The sequence below is a fragment of the Terrapene carolina genome, unplaced genomic scaffold (genome assembly GCF_002925995.2).
Source record: "Terrapene carolina triunguis isolate 2854851 unplaced genomic scaffold, T_m_triunguis-2.0 Scaffold33148, whole genome shotgun sequence".
Taxonomy (NCBI): Eukaryota; Metazoa; Chordata; order Testudines; family Emydidae; genus Terrapene; species Terrapene triunguis.
In genome coordinates, this window is record NW_020697499.1 from 42384 (window position 1) to 62342 (window position 19959).

General features: G+C 50.8%; 1 protein-coding gene across 1 annotated transcript; it reads right to left on the reverse strand.

Annotated features, from left to right (window-relative positions):
- Positions 1-481: 481 nt before the first annotated feature.
- Positions 482-15052, reverse strand: CD79B (CD79b molecule). The gene is made up of 6 exons (XM_024205035.2): positions 14959-15052; positions 11970-12011; positions 8301-8612; positions 3328-3446; positions 1731-1772; positions 482-686 (listed from the first exon to the last, which is right to left on the reverse strand). Exons 1-6 carry the CDS (start codon positions 15050-15052, stop codon positions 588-590), a joined length of 708 nt encoding a protein of 235 aa, XP_024060803.1. The 3' UTR covers positions 482-587.
- Positions 15053-19959: the final 4907 nt, after the last annotated feature.

The following is a 19959-nucleotide window of genomic DNA, read 5'->3' on the forward strand; positions in this document are numbered from 1 at the left end:
ACGTGCAGTGTAAGGTTCAGTTCAACATGAGTAAAGTGATCACATTCCAGCCCTCTGTGAATGTGTCTCTCCTTCCTAGGCCCAGGGCCTCAGAGATGAAAGTGATTTGCTGCTTTAAACATACCAGGTTCTTTTAGCTGCCTAACTCAGGCTGAGGTTAACTCATTGTTTGCTGCCAGTTGGTGGCAGCTTGCTACTCATTCCTGTACATGCACCTAGGGGCTTGTGTGTTGAGATAATAACAGCAACTTCCAGGCTAAAATCATCTTGGCCAGCTCCCATCCAGACCTGGATACAGACTCAGAAAAGCAAGCACTGAATATACAACACCAAAAACTCAAGCAAGCTCTACTAATGGTTACGGGAGGCAGCTGCGTGCGGCAGGGAGGTGGGAGCTACTGGCAGCGTCCCATCATCTTGTTGCAGTTTGTGATGTTGCCCTGCCACACATGAGTCTGTAACAGCCACAGCCCATGGCAGGAAGCCAGGAATCCCATCCCCTCCAGCATCAGTGGGTAGCTCGCAGGCACAGCGGGTGCAAGAAGCTGTTCCACTAACGTAGGCAAGTCGCCTGGGTGCAGAGCCCCTCACTCCTGGCCCGGATGCTCCCCAATTGTCCACTTGGCTTTTACATCCCGCAGAGGTGCAATGTCTTCGTAGGTGGCAGTTTGTTCGATCTCTAAGCCCTGTGCAAAGAAGAGGGAGACTGAGGAGGAAACGTTCCCAGGGACCTGGTTCGGCCCTGAGATACGCCCAGGTGCCTCCCTTGGCTCACCCGTTGCTGCACCAGCCGAGCTTAGGGCAGAATTGGGAATTCAGTGTGATGTTAGTTGGCAGAAGAGCTTTACCAAAGCGGACTCCTTGCCTCCAGCCCCAGCCCTCCCTCCCTCCCATCTCTGAGGCTGGCCTAGCCGTGCCATCTTCAGGCTCATTCCCGGGGATGTAATGGATTGGTGCCTTTTTTGCTCCTTCATGATTTACAGAGAACCTGAAAGGGTTTGTTTATTCCCCTCTGCTTATTTTAGACAGAAATTCAGGCCTTGTCTACCCTGGCAGACTCTGTGGATGACTGGAGAACTAGTGGCACTATGACCGACCAAAAGTCTGGGAGCTGCATCTGAGAGGGGAAAAGATTTCGAGGCAGGCTGTTTGAAACGCTTAGTTTTGCATGGTTTTGTTAGTATTTATTTAACTCCAATACATAGGCGTGGGAAGTAGGGCTGTGTGGGATGATGCAGCACGCTCAGGTTTTGTGCCAGCCCCAGGGTCCCACCTGGGGATAGGACCGGCTGCTGGCCCTGCATGCAGGGTCCTGGCTGCCAGCCCAGGGTCCCGCTCAGCCACTGGCCCCATGCCCGGGGCTCCACACCCACCTCTAGCTGTGGCCCCAGCCTCCGCCGCTTTACCCCTGTCTGTGTCCCTCCCCTCCCGGAGCCAGAGCCCTGCTCCCGGCCCCAGCTCTAGGGGATGGTGGGGGGTGCAGACAGGGGTAAGCGGGGATGCAGCTCAGCACCCTCACTCCAAAAACTGTTCCAGCGCCACTTCTTCAATACACAACACACACTTGGGAGAAAGGACGTCAGTCTTAAAGATCCACTCCTCCTCCCCTTCAGCTCACAATGTACATCTGAAACCCCCAACAAATGCCGCCCTGCCCAGCTCACAGCTTCAAAAATATTCCTATTATATTAACTGTTATTAACCTAATTAACATGATATTGTTAACTTACCTCATAGGTATGGTCCTCATCAGAGCTGGCCTTGCCGTCGCCCTAGCGGGAGGGGAGAAGCACAGGGTAAATGTAGTGATATTCCTTACCACGGTGTCCTGCTATTTCTGGGCTCTTCCGTGGGCTGCTACCAGAATGTCTGTGTCATTAAATGTTTCCCCCCAAAGTGTCCCAAGTGGGTGTAAAAGCAGGGCATTGCCAAGCACTGCGTGACGGGGCAGATGTGCCCTCGGGGGAGTGGGACCATCCAAGAACAGCCCCGCTCAGCATGGTGTGTGTGAATGGCCTGGGCGTGTCTCCTACTGCGATGTCCTGGATTTACGCTGAGTCCTTGGTGTAAACCAACCCAGGTTAAGCCATGCGATGCACTCAGCACAACCCAGGTGCCAGGGATAACAGTGAGCTGTCTGGATGCCGGGGGCCTGTTCCGCTCCCAGCCATGCCAGCCCCACCCCAGATCTAAGCCTGAGGTCTGCACCGTCAGTGCCCAGACTCCTGATGACAGTTTCCCTTGGAGGAGCCAGGAGACATCACTGAACCCCTATCAGAGGCGACATACGGGGGGGCATGCAGGGTCATGTGCCCCCCCAGATTTGCTCACAGGGCTGAGCATGCTCAGTAACACTGCTGAAGCTGGCTGCCCTCACTCTGCCCCCCCCATCTCTGCCCTATCCCCACTAACCCACTAGACCCAGAGCTTCCCAGGGGAATTCCAGATGCTTCCAGGGCTCCCCGGGGCTAAATGCTTTATTCCTCCAAGCAAAGGAAGATAAATGTTCCTCCCTGAGGCCTGGTCTACACTTAAAACTCAGGTCAACATAGCTGCAGTACTCAGGAGTGTGAAAAATCCACAGCCCCCGAGTGCCGCAGTGGTGCCAAACTAACCCCCAGTGTAGCCGCAGCGAGGTCGATGGCAGACTGCTTCCATCATGCTAGCGACCGTCGCCCAGGGAGATTGAGTTCCTACCGCGACGGAAAAAACACGTATGTCGTTGTGGTGTGCATCTACACTACAGGCTTCCCGCGGTGTAGCTGGGAGCTGTAGCTCCTGTAGTGTAGACGTCCCTGGCCTACACCTTTCAACAGCCACGAGGGGCCACCAGGCTGAGGCAGTGCAACCCCTTGCTGTTCCTCCAGGCCTCTGCCAGCTGTTGGTGGGGCCCAGATGGCAATATCCCATATAACTCCCCCCTAACCGCGAAGCAGTGGGTGGAAGGGACTAGCTATCCTCCATCTTTTGCATTGCCTCTGGGACCTAGCCCAGGTACCTCAGTTCTCAGAGGAGGCTGTCAGGAAGAGCCCATTGGCTGAATAGACACAATGGAAATGGAGCCTCTTGTGACACAGCTATATATCCCCCCAGCAAAGGCGATACGCCTGATCTGGTTCCAGGGCCATTAGCCCCCTGCCCCTTAGAAAATACAGGAGACTTCTCCCCATCCTCAGCACAGCTCAGAGCGATGGCTGGGAGCCTGGGATGACGGTGCCCAGACAGGTCTAGAAACATGGTCCCCAACACGTCATGCTGAGACATTCCAAGATGCCTCGCACTGCAGGACGGTCAACGGTATTTCAGTAGGAGGCGCCCAATACTCACTCTCTCCAGGAGCAGGAGCATGGGGACGCTCACGAAGATGACCAGGAGAATGGACTGGATCATGATGATGACGTCTTTCACGCTGTTCCGTCTCTGGACCTGCTCAATGGTGCTGAAACCTACAAACAAGGCAACGGCAGGAAGGGGTGCCTTAAACCCTTTGCAGCGCCTCTCCCAGACGGGAGGCGCAGGAGCTGGCTGGAGTTTTGGTACAGAACAGCTGTAAGGGCCTAGGAGGAGGAACTTAGCATGAAAGGGTTCTGCATGGAGCAGTGAGTGAACGGGTGAAAACAAAAATTGATAAAGGGAATTCTTTTAAGAAAGGAAGGAAGGAAGAAAGGAAGGAAGCTGCCTGCTTTGCTTTCACAACAGCCCCGTTTGCACCCCATGAGCATCACAGACTTGCTTTTTTGATGGAGAAAAACCTCTCAGTTGATTCAAGAGCTTCCCTGACCTGCTGTTTGCTGTGACCTCCCATCAGCACCTCTTCTCCCCACCTCTCTGTGCTGCTGATACCCTCTCCTACCTTAGGAGTAGTGATTCATCCCCTTTTCCATACTGTGACCCCTTGCCACCGTCCATCTAGCCCGGGCCACTAGCCTGCAATGTCACCTGCTATTGCGATTTTCTCACTAGTCTCATGATATTTGGTGCTAAATCCCAGCTCTGGGAGTCAGGTGAATACATGAGAGTGTCAGCTTTTGGGGGTTTTATGTTTGCTTGGTTTGTTTTTAAAAGTAAGTACATGCCCTCCCGGTCATGGATAAAAGCTTGAAGACGTGAACCCTAAAGGGTCCAGACCCAGAAGGGAAATAAAGAGAACCCCAGTTTAAAATCTCATTGTTTTAAGCCCACCTCGTGATCTGTGGGCATGGCAGATGATCTGTGAGTGCTGAGGGCTGGCCAGCTCCATGGGCCCTGCTCTGGGGATGGGGAACGTCTCCCTGAAATGCTGCCCAGACAGCAAAGCAAGCAGCCTCCCCATGCCACACAGAGCTGGGCTTGCAAGTGGAAGGGCCTTGTCAGCACCACCTCATGGGCACCCAGGTCACGGGTCACTCAGGGCAGCAAACAGCCCATTCTGAACATGACGTGCTTGGAAGGTGACAAGTGCAAGGTGTCCAAATGACATTTCCTGGCCTTCCGGGTGAGCCCGGTGGTATCTTCACCAGAGACCTGGCACCAACACAAAGCAAGTGCTGTCCCCTCGACACTGTGCTACTCCCACGTGTGTGTGACGGAGTCCAGAGCAGCACCACGGAGATATACAACCCAGTGTGAGTGACTGGAGGCAGTCACAGAGCCATTGGCCAGGAGAGCTGGGGTTCCCTGTTACCTGGGTAACTGATAGGTCTCAAAATGTAACTGTGAACAGGGAATCAGCATTGAGCAGGTGTGTTTCCATCAGAGTCCTGCAGGGATTGGTTCTTGGCCCTACACTAATTACCATGACATTATTAATGACCTGGAAGAAAACATAAAATCATCACTGATCATGTTTGAGATGACACCGGGAGTGGTAAATAATGAAGGGGACAGGGCACTGATTCAGCGCAGTCTGGATCACTTGGTAAGCTGGGCACATGCAAACCATGTGCATTTTAATACAGCTAAATGTAAATGTGCACATCTAAGAACAAAGAATGCCAGCCATACTTATAGGATGGGGGAGGGGGCTACCCTGGGAAGCAGGGACTCTGGAAAAGGTTTGAGGGCGTGGTGGTTAATCAGCTAAACATGAACTCCCAGTGTGACACTGTGGCCAAAAGGGCTAATGTGATCCTGGGATGTATAAACTAGGTAATTTTGAGTAGCGGAAGAGAGGTTATTTTACCTCCATATTTGGCACTGGTGCAACCACTGCTGGGATACCGTGTCCAGTTCTGGTGTGCACAATTCCAGAAGGATGTTGATACATTGGAGAGGGTTCAGAGAGGAGCCATGAGAATGATAAAGGTTTTGAAAACCTGCCCTGTAGCGATAGACTCAAGAAGCCCAATCTATGTAGCTTAACAAAGAGAAGGTTCAGGGATGACTTGATCACAGTCTGTAAGTACCTACATGGGGAACAAATGCTTGGTAATAGTCAATCTAGGAAAGAAAAGTCTAACATGATCCAATGGGTGGAAGTTGAAGCTAGACAGATTCAGCCTGGAAATAAGGTACACGTTTTTAACATTAACCATTGGAACAACCTACCAAGGGTCATGGTCATCACTGGCAGCTTTTAAATCAGGATTGGATGTTTTTCTACAAGATCTGCTCTAGGAGTTATTTTGGGGCAGTATGCTGGCCTGTGTTATGTGGGAGGTCAGACTGGATGATCACAGTGGTCCCTTTTGGCCTGGGGAATCTATTCATTTCTTTATTACCTGTATTGTGGGAGTGCCTAGCTGGTTGGTGCGAATGATAGGACCTACTCCAGTTCTCTGTGATAAAAGTATGGCAATCAAGTTAAAAGCTAGGGTGTATAAACATTGTAATTCAACCCATCCTAATGTACAGGACAGAGACTTTGCCAACTACGGGGAAGGCGATCAGTATGTTCTCTACCACGGGAATGAAGATGTTGAGATGGTTAAATGGATGGACTTGCTATGATAGGAAATGGAATGAGGTTGTGAGGGGCCTAATGCGGATTGCCCCAATTGAGGACAAGTTGCTGGAGGCTAGGGTATGTTGGTGTGGTTGTGTCCAGTGGAGACCTGGGAGTGCTTCTGGTAGGATGACCCTTTCAGTGATTGTGGATGGAAGACGAGCAAGGAAGAGGCCTACGTGGAGCAGATATCAACAGATGTTAGCGACACCAATTTGCACAACAGCCAGCCGTACAATCACGAGTTTTGGAAGAAGGCTATAAAAGTCCCCAACCCCAAATAGGGAAGTGGCAAGAAAGAGGAAGAAGATTGTGGTAGCACCTGGGAGCTCCCATCATGGACCAGTACCCCATTGTGCCAGGCGCTGAACAAACGCAGAACAGAGGGATGGTCCCTGCCCTAAAGAGCTTACGGTATGGGGGACGTGCCAGCGATGGTACTTGCCCCATTGAACTGCAGGGATGACTGGCACCTTCGTTCTCCAGCCTGTTCTCAGTTAGACACCTGGTGCTCCAGGCTGAACGTCCTCAGGTTGGTAGGTGTAAGTTAGACGTGCAGTGTGAGTATTCACACCCGTAATGCGAGTTCTCTGAGCTTCTTGTATTTTACAGTGTGAAAAGGGACTTTTTTACACAACCTTTCTGGAATGATAATATTCTTATCATTTCCTGGGTATCCTGGGACTGCGCTCATGGGCCTCATTCCTGCTTGGCCCCATTGTGCAGGGTGCTGTACAGAAATAGAGGCAGACACAGTCCTTGCCCCGAACAGCTGAGAGTCTCAGCAATGGTTTGCTCATTTGTTCCTGTGTTTCATAGCTTCCAGCACACAGATTCATAGAGTCACATACATCCATAGATTTTAAGGCCAGGAAAGGCCATTAGATCCTCTAGTCTGCCCTCCTGAGTAATACAAGCCAGACAAACTCACCCATGGATTCCTGCATCTAGCCCAATGGCTTGTGGTTGAACTAGAGTGTATTCTGAAGGGGAGAGAAATGAGAGCTGAAATAAGTCAGAAACCATGCAAAGAACCTTGGGGGCAAAATTGCCACAATGGGAATGGCTGAAGGCCCAAATGGTCCCTTTTATTAATCAGGATTGGGAAGAGCCTAATGTCTTACTGAAATTCAAACCCTCCCTGACGTACCCGGCGTCAGAAGACAGGGCTCCTTTGCTGCTGGGATCTGGGCCACAGCCCCTTCTTGCTGCATGGCCGCTAATGTGTTCAGGGGGTTCTGTATTGCTGTGTCAATGGGTCAGACTGGGATTTTCAAAGCATCATCATTAAGGCTAAGATTTTGTCATGGCTATTTTTAGTGAAAAAGCCTGTGACCTGTCCATGACTTTTACTAAAAACAGCCATGACAAAATGGAGAGCTCAGCTGCGGGGTCCCCACACTGCGTGCAGCGGCGAGGCAGCTGCGGGGACAATGGTGCTGGAACGTTTTTTATAGTGGGGCTGCTGAAAGCCAGCAAAACTAGCCCCAAACTTCCTATCTGCCAGAGCTGAGGCCAGGAGCAGGGCCGTGTCTCCAGGAGGGGAGGGGGACACGGACAGGGATAAGGGGGCTGAGGCTGGCGGCAGTGCGGGGCCAGTAGCAGAGCCCTGTGTGTGGGACCGGCAGCCGGGACCCCGCATGTGCGGCTGGGAGAGGGGCCGGCAGCTGGGACCCCGCGTGCGGGGCCAGGAGTGGGATGGCAGGATTCCGTGTGCAGGGCCGGTGCTGGGCCGGCAGCCCAGGACCCCCAGGCACGGGGCCAGCAGCCATGATGCGGGACCCCGCATGCGTGGCCGGGAGCGGGGCCAGTAGCTGGGACACCATGTGTACAGCCGGCAGCCGTGACCCTGCATAAAACCTGGGGGTGCTGCAGCACCCCCCGCACTCCTACTTCCCGCACCTATGTGCGGGGGCCACTTGGAGCTCCAGGGTCCCCTCTGCCACCTGCGGCGGTCAGGAGCTGCGAGAGTACCCCACAGCTCCCAGCCGCCATGGGCTGAAGTCACGGAGGTCACCGGAAGTCACGGATTCCCTGTGACTTCGTCGACCTCTATAAAATAATCATAGCCTTAATCATAAGGGATCCCACTGGAGTGCGAGCTAGTTGCCAACATCCCTTTGGTGTCTTTGAAAATCCCACCGAAAGGTTTTAAGTAGAAAACTTGAAAAAATCCGTATGAGATAGGTAGGTAGGTAGATAGATAGATAGATGTGTGTGTGTGGGGACAGAGGAACAGATAGATAGATGGGTGTGTGTGGCGACAGATGGACAGATGGGTGTGTGTGGGGACAGATGGGTGTGTGTGGGGACAGATGGACAAATAGATAGATGGGTGTGTCTGGGGTTAGACAGAGACAGCGATAGCGCATCTCACCTATTACTCTCAGTTCACTCCCACACGTGCGTATCCGTCCCAGATCACGAGCCAGGCTCTTATTTTCACACAAGTAAATACCATTGTCTTCAGGCTGGATTTTGCTGAAGATGATCATTACAAACGACACATTCCTCTCCTCGTACACCCTCGGGCCATTCACATCTATCACCCGGGGGGTTTTGTCCTGTCCAGTCATTTTGTACCACTGCACATCATTTGAGTTGCGGGAATGGCAGATGAAGTGAACTTGGGTGTTCTTCTTGGCAGCTATGTAACGAGGGTGCTGCCGGAAGTTTGAACAGCACATATCTGAGGAGGAGACAAAACCAGGCCAGGAGGGTAAATTGATAACACTGCATCTTATTAGCTCCTCCAGTTCTTCCCTGTGATGCCTGTGGGCCAATAGGGATCATCCCAGGGCTACTAATGCAGCATGCTTCCTGGCAAATGACTGGCAAACGCTCACCAAATGCAGAAATGTAGGTTGACATAAATTGCAAGAAGAAGGACTACAATGCTGTGTGTGTGCAAACTGCGGCTTTGCTCCTGTGTGCACCAAGCACAGCCCCAGCTTCTGGGCGTGCACCAGGCACAGGGCATGTGCCAAAGCTCGTCAGCGCTCATGGAAGTTAGGGCCTTAAATGCCACGCAAGTCAAGATGTGCATAAGGTTCTCACAAGACCACAATGTGACTCCCCCACACCACATGTACCACTGCTATTACACTGCACAGCACCATTACAAAGTTTCAACGGAAAAATTTTGACCAGTTCTACTTTTAATTATTTAAAGTTTGCACAGCCGTTACATTTCTATGAAGTGACCAAGAAATACACCTCTACCCTGATATAATGCGACCTGATATAACACGAATTCGGATATAACACGGTAAAGCCGTGCTCCGGGGGGGGGGGGGGGGGGGGCTGCGCCCCCTGGCGGATCAAAGCAAGTTCAATATAACGCGGTTTCACCTATAACGCAGTAAGATTTTTTGGCTCCTGAGGACAGCGTTATATCGGGGTAGAGGTGTATATCCATTCTGTGCTTATTCCAAAGCCTTCATAGGAATTTTGAGCAGTTAAATATACTAAATTGCTGAGTTACATATACACAGTATTGTATTTGTATTCAATTATTCCTTATAAGTAGCATTTAATTCAGCTGCTTCAGAAAATCATGACTAACCACTACTCATTTGTAACACTCAAGGAGGCTTTTCCTCTCTAATGCAAGCTGCTTGCAGTTGCTAATTTAGTTATTTGATTTTATCGCTTCCCAAGTTATTCCTGCCTTTCATAATTATAAAACAACAAATAATTTGGAAAAGACAGAAAACCAAATAGCTAAATTAGTAACTGTGAGCAGCTTACATTAGAGAGGAAAACCCTCTATTGCTAGCACCTGTGATATCTCACAGCACACTAGCAACAGAACAACGCTTAAGCCTTAAAGAGTATCAAAGAAAAAGCACCATAGCGTTACGTTTATCGCCAGTAGACACAGCGCAGTTCTCCAGTATGCAATGTGTCTCATTACAATGAGGGCCACTGAGCTACTTTAAGGTTCCTTTGGTGCAAAATACCACCATCTCGAACCCAAGTCATTAAAATGTGCACTGTGATGATCCATAAATGGCGCTAGAACAATCTGTCAGATCTCGCTCCCAGCATTCCTGTCTCACAAGCAGCTCAGCATCTTTTGAAGACGTTTCGGTCCCCAAGGCCAGTTCCCAGACTGACTGGGACTGCAGCGTTTATTTTCTCTGAGGAGAGGAACCATAGGAAACACTGGTATATGAACTGGCCCTAGTGCTTTTATTATAATCATTGTTATTGATTTGCATTGTGGCAGTGCCCAGTCATAGGGCTGCATGGCACCAGGTGTTACTGTACCAACACAGAACAAAGAGCTGGGTCTCTAGTTCTTACAGTAGGTATCTGCCCTCCCCAGCCAGGCTGGCTCAGGGATCAACACCCTGGGAAAAGTCCAGTCATGTCTCCCTTGCCAGTCACATAACTGACCTCCTGTAGCCAGCTTGTGCAGTGGTGCTGTGCAGATAAGACTCTAACTCTGCCTGTGTAACTCATGTGGCCGGTAGTTACACAGCTCCCCTCACTGTGTTTTATTGTAGCACTTAGAAGCCCCAGTCATGGCCCTGCTGGGCACTGCACAAACCCAGAGCAAATCACTAATAGATCTTAGCCTCCCAGCACCCCTGAGCCGGGGACTCTTACCCCCATTTTACACAGGGGCAGCTTAGGTGCGAGGCAAGTCAAGTGACTTGCCTGAGGTCATACAGGAGGCCATTAGCTGATATGGGAACTGAAGGGAGATTTTCTATACCCCAGTCTGCTAGACCATTTCCCCCTCCCTACTCCACATGCAGAGAGCCAGACAGCCCAGGGTTTGTTGTCCTCCATGCTGCTCTGTGTGCATGTCCCCCCGGGGCACTCTGGGAGAGCTGCCCTGACTTCCCCAGCGTGCACTGGTACAAACATTGTTCAGCAGCATGGTAGATGTAGACTCATGAATGCGGCTGTGTTATCACTTGTCTGCATGGGAAGGTTGCACTGATTTAAGCTAAGGAGTGAATTTAAACCAATTAAGTAAAACCAATGCAAACCCCTGTGTAGACATCCTTATTTTGGTACAGCAGCTTTTTTCAGCTTAGCTTAAGTCTATGAGGAACAGGTTTAAGATAAAGCAAAATAAGCCATTCCCTTAAATTGAAATAAGAGCATCCACACAGGGGGTTGCATGTATTTAATTAAATTGGATTAAGAACAGATTTAAGTTAAATAGTTGCAACTTTCCCATGTAAACAAGGTCTCAGAGCAAAACCAGTTCAGATACAAATGTCTTCTGTGGTTCCCCTTCTCTGAGGAAATGGCAAATTCTGTAGCCAAAGTCCATATATGACCAACAAGTGGAGCTGAAGGGACTGAAATATGAGGGGAAATATGCAAATTTTACAGAGGCTGGGAATTGCTTTCACATTATTAGGGCTATTCGAAAAGGAGCATATTGATTATAAATTGTTAATACAGAAATGGGTAGTGGTTTGGGTTATAAGTTTTTGCAACAGCTTAAGCATTAAATATATTTAACAATGAAATAGGTAATTTACCATAATGGGAAAGAGACAGGCAGTAGCTAGGAACCTCAGCTAACTCATCCTCTCAAAATATATGGTTTTCATGTAGTGTTGTAGTAGTCATTTGGGGTATTTTAAAATCACTTTCTATCATTACTAATTCCATTTGATTGTCTGTTTTTCTGTCCTGTAGTTTGCAGTGCAGCATTTCATCTTTTTCACCAGACTGCATCAATGTCATCACTCTGTTGCAGCACAGAGTAAAAGAGATCCAGGCAATAACAAATCTCTCCAGCCCCTAAGCTCTGAGGGTCAGCCCCTCCGCTGGTGTAAAGCAGCACTCCAATGGAAGATCTGGCCCTCAGGGTCTACCAGGTGGCTGCAGCTGGGGACTAGAGGTTGGAGCCACCAGCTGAGTTTCAGCTTTAGAGAATTTTCACTGGGACACTCATTTTCTCTTAACCTTGCTGTATTTTCAGTGGGGGAGGAGGCACCTGAGAGATGCACTAAGCAAAACACAAGCATCACAAAGGAGGGGATTCACTGTAACAGTATTATACAGCTGTACTGACCTGACTTCTGCAGGGTGGTGGTTCTTGAGGCTGAGATCTCACCTGAAAGGCAGGAGAAGAACAGAAAAAGCAGCTCAGAGCTGGTGTAGTACAGAGAGGTCTCTCTGGAAGCACTCAGCAAGCAGATAAACCCAGGCTCAGCAGGGCCCATACAAGTCACTGGCATTTGGAGGCTCAAGGTGCTATGGGAGCCAGGGGCCTGACTCTCCCATACATTCTGGCCCTAACCTTCCTCCACGGCAGCAGGCAGCGGGATGCATCTGGGGCTGAGGGTCAGGTGGGCTCCAGAACTGACTCACTGGCTGGCTTTGGGGTGGGGGAAGGGGACAGTCCTTCAGCGGGTGCCCTGAGCATTAACTATCTAACGCCTGTGAGCACACACTGCAGCCAGGGCGGGCTGCTCCAGTCCTCTGTCACATGGCTGAGACTCAGGGTGGGAGGCAGGCTGGGCCAGTGGTTAGAGTGCTAGCCAGGCCTGGGGCTTGAGTGAACTCAGGACTGCACCGTGCTGGGGTTGAAACAGGCCGGTTAGCATGGTGGTTTAGCCGCTAGCCTGGGACTTTGAAGACTGGGGGCCATCTCCCGCTCTGCTACAGACTGTGTGAACTTGGGCAAGTCACTGAGTCTGTCTGGGCCTTGGTTCCCCAGCTGTAAACCAGGGCCGAGAGCCCTTCCCCCCAGGGTTTTTGTTTTTTTGGAGATATCCCATCTCCTAGAACTGGAACAGGGACCTTGAAAGGTCATGGAGTCCAGCCCCCTGCCTTCACCAAGTACTGATTTTGTCCTAGATCCCTAAGTGGCCCCCTTAAGGATTGAACTCACAACCCTGGGTTTAGCAGGCCAATGCTCAAACCACTGAGCTATACCTCAGTGAGGATAAAGCCATTAACACGTGAGCCCAGCTAAGCACCCCACCTCACTAGCTGCTCTAGAGTCCGGCCCCAGCATAACAAAAAGCAACTTTAACAGACTTGTCAAGATAAATGGAGCCCATAGGGCAGGAATTGCCTGGTCTCCCTGCTGTGACCCTCACCCCACACCCTACATGGGGCCACTCACAGAGTTAATCCAAATTAACTTCTACAGTGAATTAGTTAAACCGTATTTAATCTCTGTGTGAACACTCTTATTCAGAATGAAAGTGGCCTGAATTTGGTTTAGCTTAATTGACTTGGAAGTACAGACTCGGTTCTTTGGGGCCCAGGCCAAGTCTCTCTATTGGGTGTGCAAAGTGCTAATGCCCTGGCGGGCATTGTGTAAATAAATCATTAACATGGCTGTGTCCCCCAAGAGGGGCTGGCATGGGACTGGAACACAGGGTATGGCTACACTGCGATAAAAGACCCATAGCACGGCTGCGGCTGGCCCAGGTCAGCTGACTCGGGCTCATGGGGCTCTGGCTGCGGGGTTAGAAAATGCAGCGTAGGAGTTTGGGCTCCAGCCCGAGCTGGAATGTCTACACTGCTATTTTTAGCCCCACAACCCTAGCCTGAATCAGCTGCCCTGGACTCGGAGCCATGGGTTTTTATCACTGTGTAGACACACCCTTAGACTCTAAGCAGCAATTGTACCCCTACATCAGCAATTCCCAAAGTAGCCCACAACTCTCCTCCCTAGCCAGGCATCTCCGCCCTGCAACCTGAGCTAGCCAGCCCCAACCCAGCATCTCCCCTGACATCCTGCAGCGGCTGCACCACTTCCCCAGTGGGGCAGATGGGCAGGAAGCGCTGTCCTGTTTACTGAGTCGCTCCAGTGCACAGCTCACTCCTTTGCTATTTCTATGAAAATTGATCTGGGTGGTCAGGTGGCTTGTAGCTGACATGTAGCTTTACTCCGTGGTTGTCTGCCAGCTCCTCGCCCATTCGGGCTGTGGTAATAACAATTCAGAGTAATGGTTTAATCATAGAAAGTGAATGTTGACACTCTATAGCTGTGCCCCTGCTGTTCACCTTGTTTGTGAAAGTTTGTACGAGCGGACGCCTCTGTGTATTAATGTTCCCGAACCACCTGTCATCTCCTCCCTCCGTGGGAAGAGAGGGGCTTCCAGTTAATGTAAGCAACAGCTGCCCAGTGCTCATGCACTGCTACTCCAGTTTTCTACCAGCAAGAGCTCAATACACCAGTCACCTTGGACAGCAAGTTGTAGCTGCCCAGCATTTCCCTTCAGCCAGCACAGCCCTGGAGGGGCTCTGGCTATATGAACAAGGGAGATGTTACACTGCCTACTTAGCAAGGGTCCCAAGAAACACTCGGCAGGGTCTCACTTCTCTTACCTGGCTCCCATCACCGCAGCATCTGAATATCCCCCAAGCTTCGGTGGCTCTAGCCTCCACCCTGGGAAGCAGGCCAGGGCTCCAAAGCCCTTGTTCAGAACACACAGAGACAGGACATAACTTGGCCAAGGACATGCAGGATGCCTGTAGCACAGCAGGGAATTGAAGCAGGGTCTCACACATCCTAAGCCAGGGACCTAAACCATGGCACCAGCCTTCTTTCTGCTGGGTGGTTGTTTCGTGGGTTAGAACTGCAGAGCCCAACAGTGAAAACGCCACTGTCGCCTTAGTGAGCAAAGGGCTGAAACCAAGCAGAGCCTGGACATGCCAAGGGCATCACCTAGGCTAGTGATTACTTTCCCTGGGGTCCCACCATGCTGGGCAGCCCTGAGGCCAGAGTTCCTGCCTTGCTGCATATGCTGTGAAATCCAGGTCCTGCCTTCCCGGGAAAAGTTTGCTTTGTGCAAACGGATGCTGAAATGATTTGAAAGATGGAAGGCGTTTGGGTTGAAAAGCTTAGAAACAAGTGAGTGACAGCTGAGATCCCGTTTCCGGGTGAAGTTCTTTAGCGTTCCAACCCAGGACCAGGTGCAATGGGAGAGATTTCAATACTCTGTTGGCAGAATCCACATTTAGGACTAATTCCCATAAAGAGTTAATGCCGACTGCACCAGCCGATAGCCCCGGTAAGATTAAAGAACCTGTGAAAATCCTACCTGAGATCAGGACTAACAGGCAGAGCTGCGTGTGGAGAGCTGCCAGACTCTTGCAAAGGGAAGCCATTTCTGAGATAAAATGGCAGGAAAACATCAACGCCCTGGCCTTGCGCTGTGGCTGCAGAAACACTGTGAACTCTCCAACTGGCTTCGTCTTTAGTGCTAAAAATGACAATGCTTTAGCGAAGCAAGACAGGACTTTCCTGTCGATGTAAATCAGGCCCTGCCGGGACTGCCCCAGGGGCTTGGTTTAGCACAGACTCAGCTGTGGGCCGTGGCTACGCAGTTGAGTGCATCTTCCCCGCCCCGGGCCAGATGCAGAGATGTGGCAGCAGGAGCAGGGGAATGTAAATTAGTCTCCCTTCGGGTCGCGCTACACCCGAGTTGGAGGTGTAATTTCCAACTTAAGGAGCCCGGCCCACGCTAGTTTTGATCGTGCTAACGCACTAACAATTACAGTGTATCCATGGTGGTGGGAGCGACAGGAGAGCCCATCTGGGACTCAGGGCGGCCAGCCCCTCCCGCGCTATGCTATACGTCTGTGTTTAGATGCCACCTTGATCAGAGCTAGCGTGGGTATGTCTCCTCCAGCTGGGACAGACGCCTTCCCGCTTCAGTGCGGACATACCCTTGCAAACCGACAAAGGTGTAAGCTACAGATCTCCTGCAGGCAACAGCATGAGTCTGGATTCATTGAGTCACCTCCCACAGCACTGGGCAGGCACTTCCCTCGCCAGCTTCGCATGTTTCAGACAGACTCGTGGCACTTCTGCCTGGCCTTTGCCGGGGTGTGCGGAAAGCCCCGACCAAACCCACCAGTGCCGGCTGGGATGGAAGTCGGGCATTTGGCTGCTGTTATTGCTTCAAGCCAGGGAGCACTGCTGCACCCCCAGCACCCCCCAGTTCTGGTGCCCCCCCCCCGCCTTTGCCCTGTGGTGTGCAGTGATTGCTCAGTGCTTGCCTGAGGTCTGCTTTGTTCTGGGTCCAGGTCCAGTTCCAATTGGCTGTGCATAACAACAAGAGCTTCCCAGCACCCCGGCCAAACCCTCTGTCTGGGAAGCTCAGCCCTTAAAGGCACAGCTCCACCCCTCTCCCCACCCCAATGCCACAGGCTTTCCCTGCATTGATGCGGTGCTAGTGGAATGCAGGGGGCAGGGCAATCCCAGAATTTACGGCTCTCTTCCCCACTGCCGCCAAAGGTGCTGGCGGTCAGATCCCACCCAGTGTGCACTGTAACGTGTCGTTTTCTGCAGCAGCTGGAGGGGTCATTTGGTGTTTGTGCTAGTTGCTGCTGGGTTGTCTGGTTAGGCCAGCGCAGTGTGTGACCCGTGCCCACTCCATGTGGGGCTCTGGCCCCTGTAGTGGTAACTGGGGCATACAGGTCTTGAGGAGCCTGCTGCGGCTTTAGCTAACAGAGTGGGACTTTTAGCTCAGGCAATGGAGGCTCGAGGCCCCACGTTCTCTGCTTGCTGCCGACAGCCCCCCAGGGGTGTGGTGTTACACGTGGTGACTGAAGGATTGAAGCCTCTCAACCTCTCTACACAGCCCCCGGGCAGAGTGCCCCGGTGGGGGTGGGTTACGGCAGCACCAGCATTCAGTTGCAGTGCAAGGGCAATATTTAAACAAGGCTCATATAAAAATGTGATGCCCCAATGGCCAAGGGGGGCCGATGCTGGAGTTCAAAAATTTCCAGTCCCATCTGGCCTTGCAGCATCCCGCCTAGTAAACCACCGATCAGCTGGGAGCTGGGGCTGCACAGGGAGCCAGCTGCCCCAGGAACTGCGGAGACTGGAAGCCCTGAGAGCCCCAGATCGGGCAGGCTGCTGGGAGCCTGGAAGCCCACCAGGCAGGCTGCCAAGGAGTTGGGGAGATGGCTGAGCTGGCAGGAAAGCTGCCTGCTTTCCACTGACATTTCATGGGAATCCACACATTCCCACAGAATGCTTGGAGGCTGGTGAATTGATATTTTCCAAGGGAAGAATGTTCCATGGGAAAACCTCCGACCAGCTGTAGCCATGTGCCATCTCGGATGGGTGTCCGCTGTGCCGCGCCACTGCGTGTAGGTGTGAAATACAAGCAGGAATCTCTGATATCCTGCTGAGTCCACCTGTCTCTAATCCACCAGAATCTTCTTTTATCAGATAACACTCCTGCCTTGGGGGAATGGCAGCACTCAGCCAGGTTCAATAGAGCTCTGGTCTCTCTGGACAAATAACTAAACCAGCCCCTCTCAAAAACCTGGGGAAATTAAACAGACTCTCCATGGGTACTTTAGATAGGCAGAATTTCCTCACTTGCAAGTTCTCTGGGACTGTGAGCAGACAAGGAAATCTGGACAAGGGGAAAGGGAACAGTCATGAACTTGGGAAAACACAGCAACAGAACATGCATGCTAAAAAAGAGTGAAATAGAATCATAGAATATCAGGGTTGGAAGGGACCTCAGGAGGTATCTAGTCCCACCCCCTGCTCAAAGCAGGACCAATCCCCAACTAAATCATCCCAGCCAGGGCTTTGTCAAGTCTGTGCTTAAAAACCGCTAAGGAAGGGGATTCCACCACCTCCCTAGGTAACCCATTCCAGTGCTTCACCACCCTCCTAGTGAAAAAGTTTTTCCTAATATCCAACCTAAACCTCCCACACTGCAACTTGAGACCATTACTCCTTGTTCTGTCATCTGCTACCACTGAGAACAGTCTAGATCCGTCCTCTTTGGAACCTCCTTTCAGGTAGTTGAAAGCAGCTATCAAATCCCCCCTCATTCTTCTCTTCTGCAGACTAAAGAATCCCAGTTCCCTCAGCCTTTCCTCATAAGTCATGTGCTCCAGCCCCCTAATCATTTTTGTTGCCCTTCGCTGGACTCCTTCCAATTTTTCCACATCCTTCTTGTAGTGTGGGGCCCAAAACTGGACACAGTACTCCAGATAAGGCCTCACCAATATCGAATAGAGGGGAATGATCACGTCCCTCGATCTGCTGGCAATGCCCCTACTTATACAGCCCAAAATGCCGTTAGCGTTCCTGGCAACAAGGGCACGCTGTTGACGCATATTCAGCTTCTCATCCACTGTAACCCCTAGGTCCTTTTCTGCAGAACTGCTGCCTAGCCATTTGGTCCCTAGTCTGTAGCAGTGCATAGGATTCTTCCGTCCTAAGTGCAGGTCTCTGAACTTGTCCTTGTTGAACCTCATCAGATTTCTTTTGGCCCAATCCTCTAATTTGTCTAGGTCCCTCTGTATCCTATCCCTACCCTCCAGCATATCTACCACTCCTCCCAGTTTAGTGTCATCTGCAAACTTGCTGAGAGTGCAGTCCACGCCATCCTCCAGATCATTAATGAAGATATTGAACAAAAACGGCCCCAGGACCGACCCTTGGGGCACTCCGCTGGAAACCGGCTGCCAACTAGACATGGAGCCATTGATCACTACCCGTTGAGCCAGATGATCTAGGCAGCTTTCTATCCACCTTATAGTCCATTCATCCAGTCCATACTTCTTTAACTTGCTGGCAAGAATACTGTGGGAGACCATAACAAAAGCTTTGCTAAAGTCAAGAAATAACACATCCAGTGCTTTCCCATCATCCACAGAGACAGTTATCTCGTCATAGAAGGCAATTAGGTTAGTTAGGCATGACTTGCCCTTGGTGAATCCATGCTGACTGTTCCTGATCACTTTCCTCTCCTCTAAGTGCTTCAGAATTGATTCCTTGGGGACCTGCTCCATGACTTTTCCAGGGACTGAGGTGAGGCTGACTGGCCTGTAGTTCTTCGGATCCTCCTTCTTCCCTTTTTTAAAGATGGGCACTACATTAGCCTTTTTCCTGTTATCTGGGACCTCTCCCGATTGCCATGAGTTTTCAAAGATAATGGCCAATGGCTCTGCAATCACATATGCCAACTCCTTTAGCAGCCTCGGATGCAGCGCATCCGGCCCCATGGACTTGTGCTCATCCAGTTTTTCTAAATAGTCCCGAACCACTTCTTTCTCCACAGAGGGCTGGTCACCTCCTCCCCATACTGTGCTGCCCAGTGCAGCAGTCTGAGAGCTGACCTTGTTCGTGAAGACAGAGGCAAAAAAGGCATTGAGTATATTAGCTTTTTCCACATCCTCTGTCACTAGGCTGCGTCCCTCATTCAGTAAATACCCTCCCCCTTTCCAGTAACTTGAGCAGTAGTCTGTCTAACTTCCTTCCCACCTGCTGATGAGAATATCCCCCAGCTGACTGTCTTTTAACTGCACCACTTCATCCACCCACTGCACCACTCACACTTGGGATCAGGAAATAGCAGTGTCTACATGTAGATCTGTCTTCATTCCTGAGGGGGCTTCTTATCTGAAGACATTATCATCTAATCCATCTTTGTAGCTCACACTTATTAAGGTGCTAGCTCTGGGTAATTATACAGCTGTTTATTGTATCATCTCTCATAATAAAGTTTTCAGGCTGCCTTTTTTCTTACAGTAAAGTCCCCACAGAAGACAAACCAAAAAGCACTTATGACTCTTTAGATGAATTCTGAGTTCTCACTGATAAGCTTTTCATTATAATACAAAAACTCTTTTTTAGGGGGTCTTTGTTTGGAGCCCACTACCCCACAACCTCCAAGTTCAAGTGTAGTTATGGTGACTCCTTGAGTGTCACAATTGTGGGTAGGTAGTTTATGCAAATGAAGTTCTCTATGGCAGCACTTTTCCTTCTTCACCAGTAGAGGGAGTAGTGAGCTCTTTCCTGTCCAGAGTTTCTGGCCACAGGGCTTACATTATTTAACATTCATATAATGCTAGTTCCTAGAGACCAACTGGTTTTGGGCTCCATTGCACTGGGCAAACATAGAACCAGTGACAATTCCTGCTCCAAAGAGCGTCCAATCCAAGAGATAAAATTGAACAAGCGCATGGTCTGGGGCGGAGGAGGCACCATGACAAAAATAATAGACGGTGCACATTGCCTCGTCAACCAGCGCAGTGCTCCCAGGTGTCTCTGGACTATTATAATC

Coding starts and splice junctions, on each gene's coding strand:
- CD79B (XM_024205035.2), bottom strand. CDS start 15,052: ATGTTTTCCTGCCATTTTATCTCAGAAATGGCTTCCCTTTGCAAGAGT. Junction 3,447..8,300: donor GAGTGAACTGAGAGTAATAG/GTGAGATGCGCT, acceptor CCTTGTTTGTAG/GTTTCAGCACCATTGAGCAG. Junction 1,773..3,327: donor TGCTCCTGCTCCTGGAGAGA/GTGAGTATTGGG, acceptor CCCTCCCGCTAG/GGCGACGGCAAGGCCAGCTC.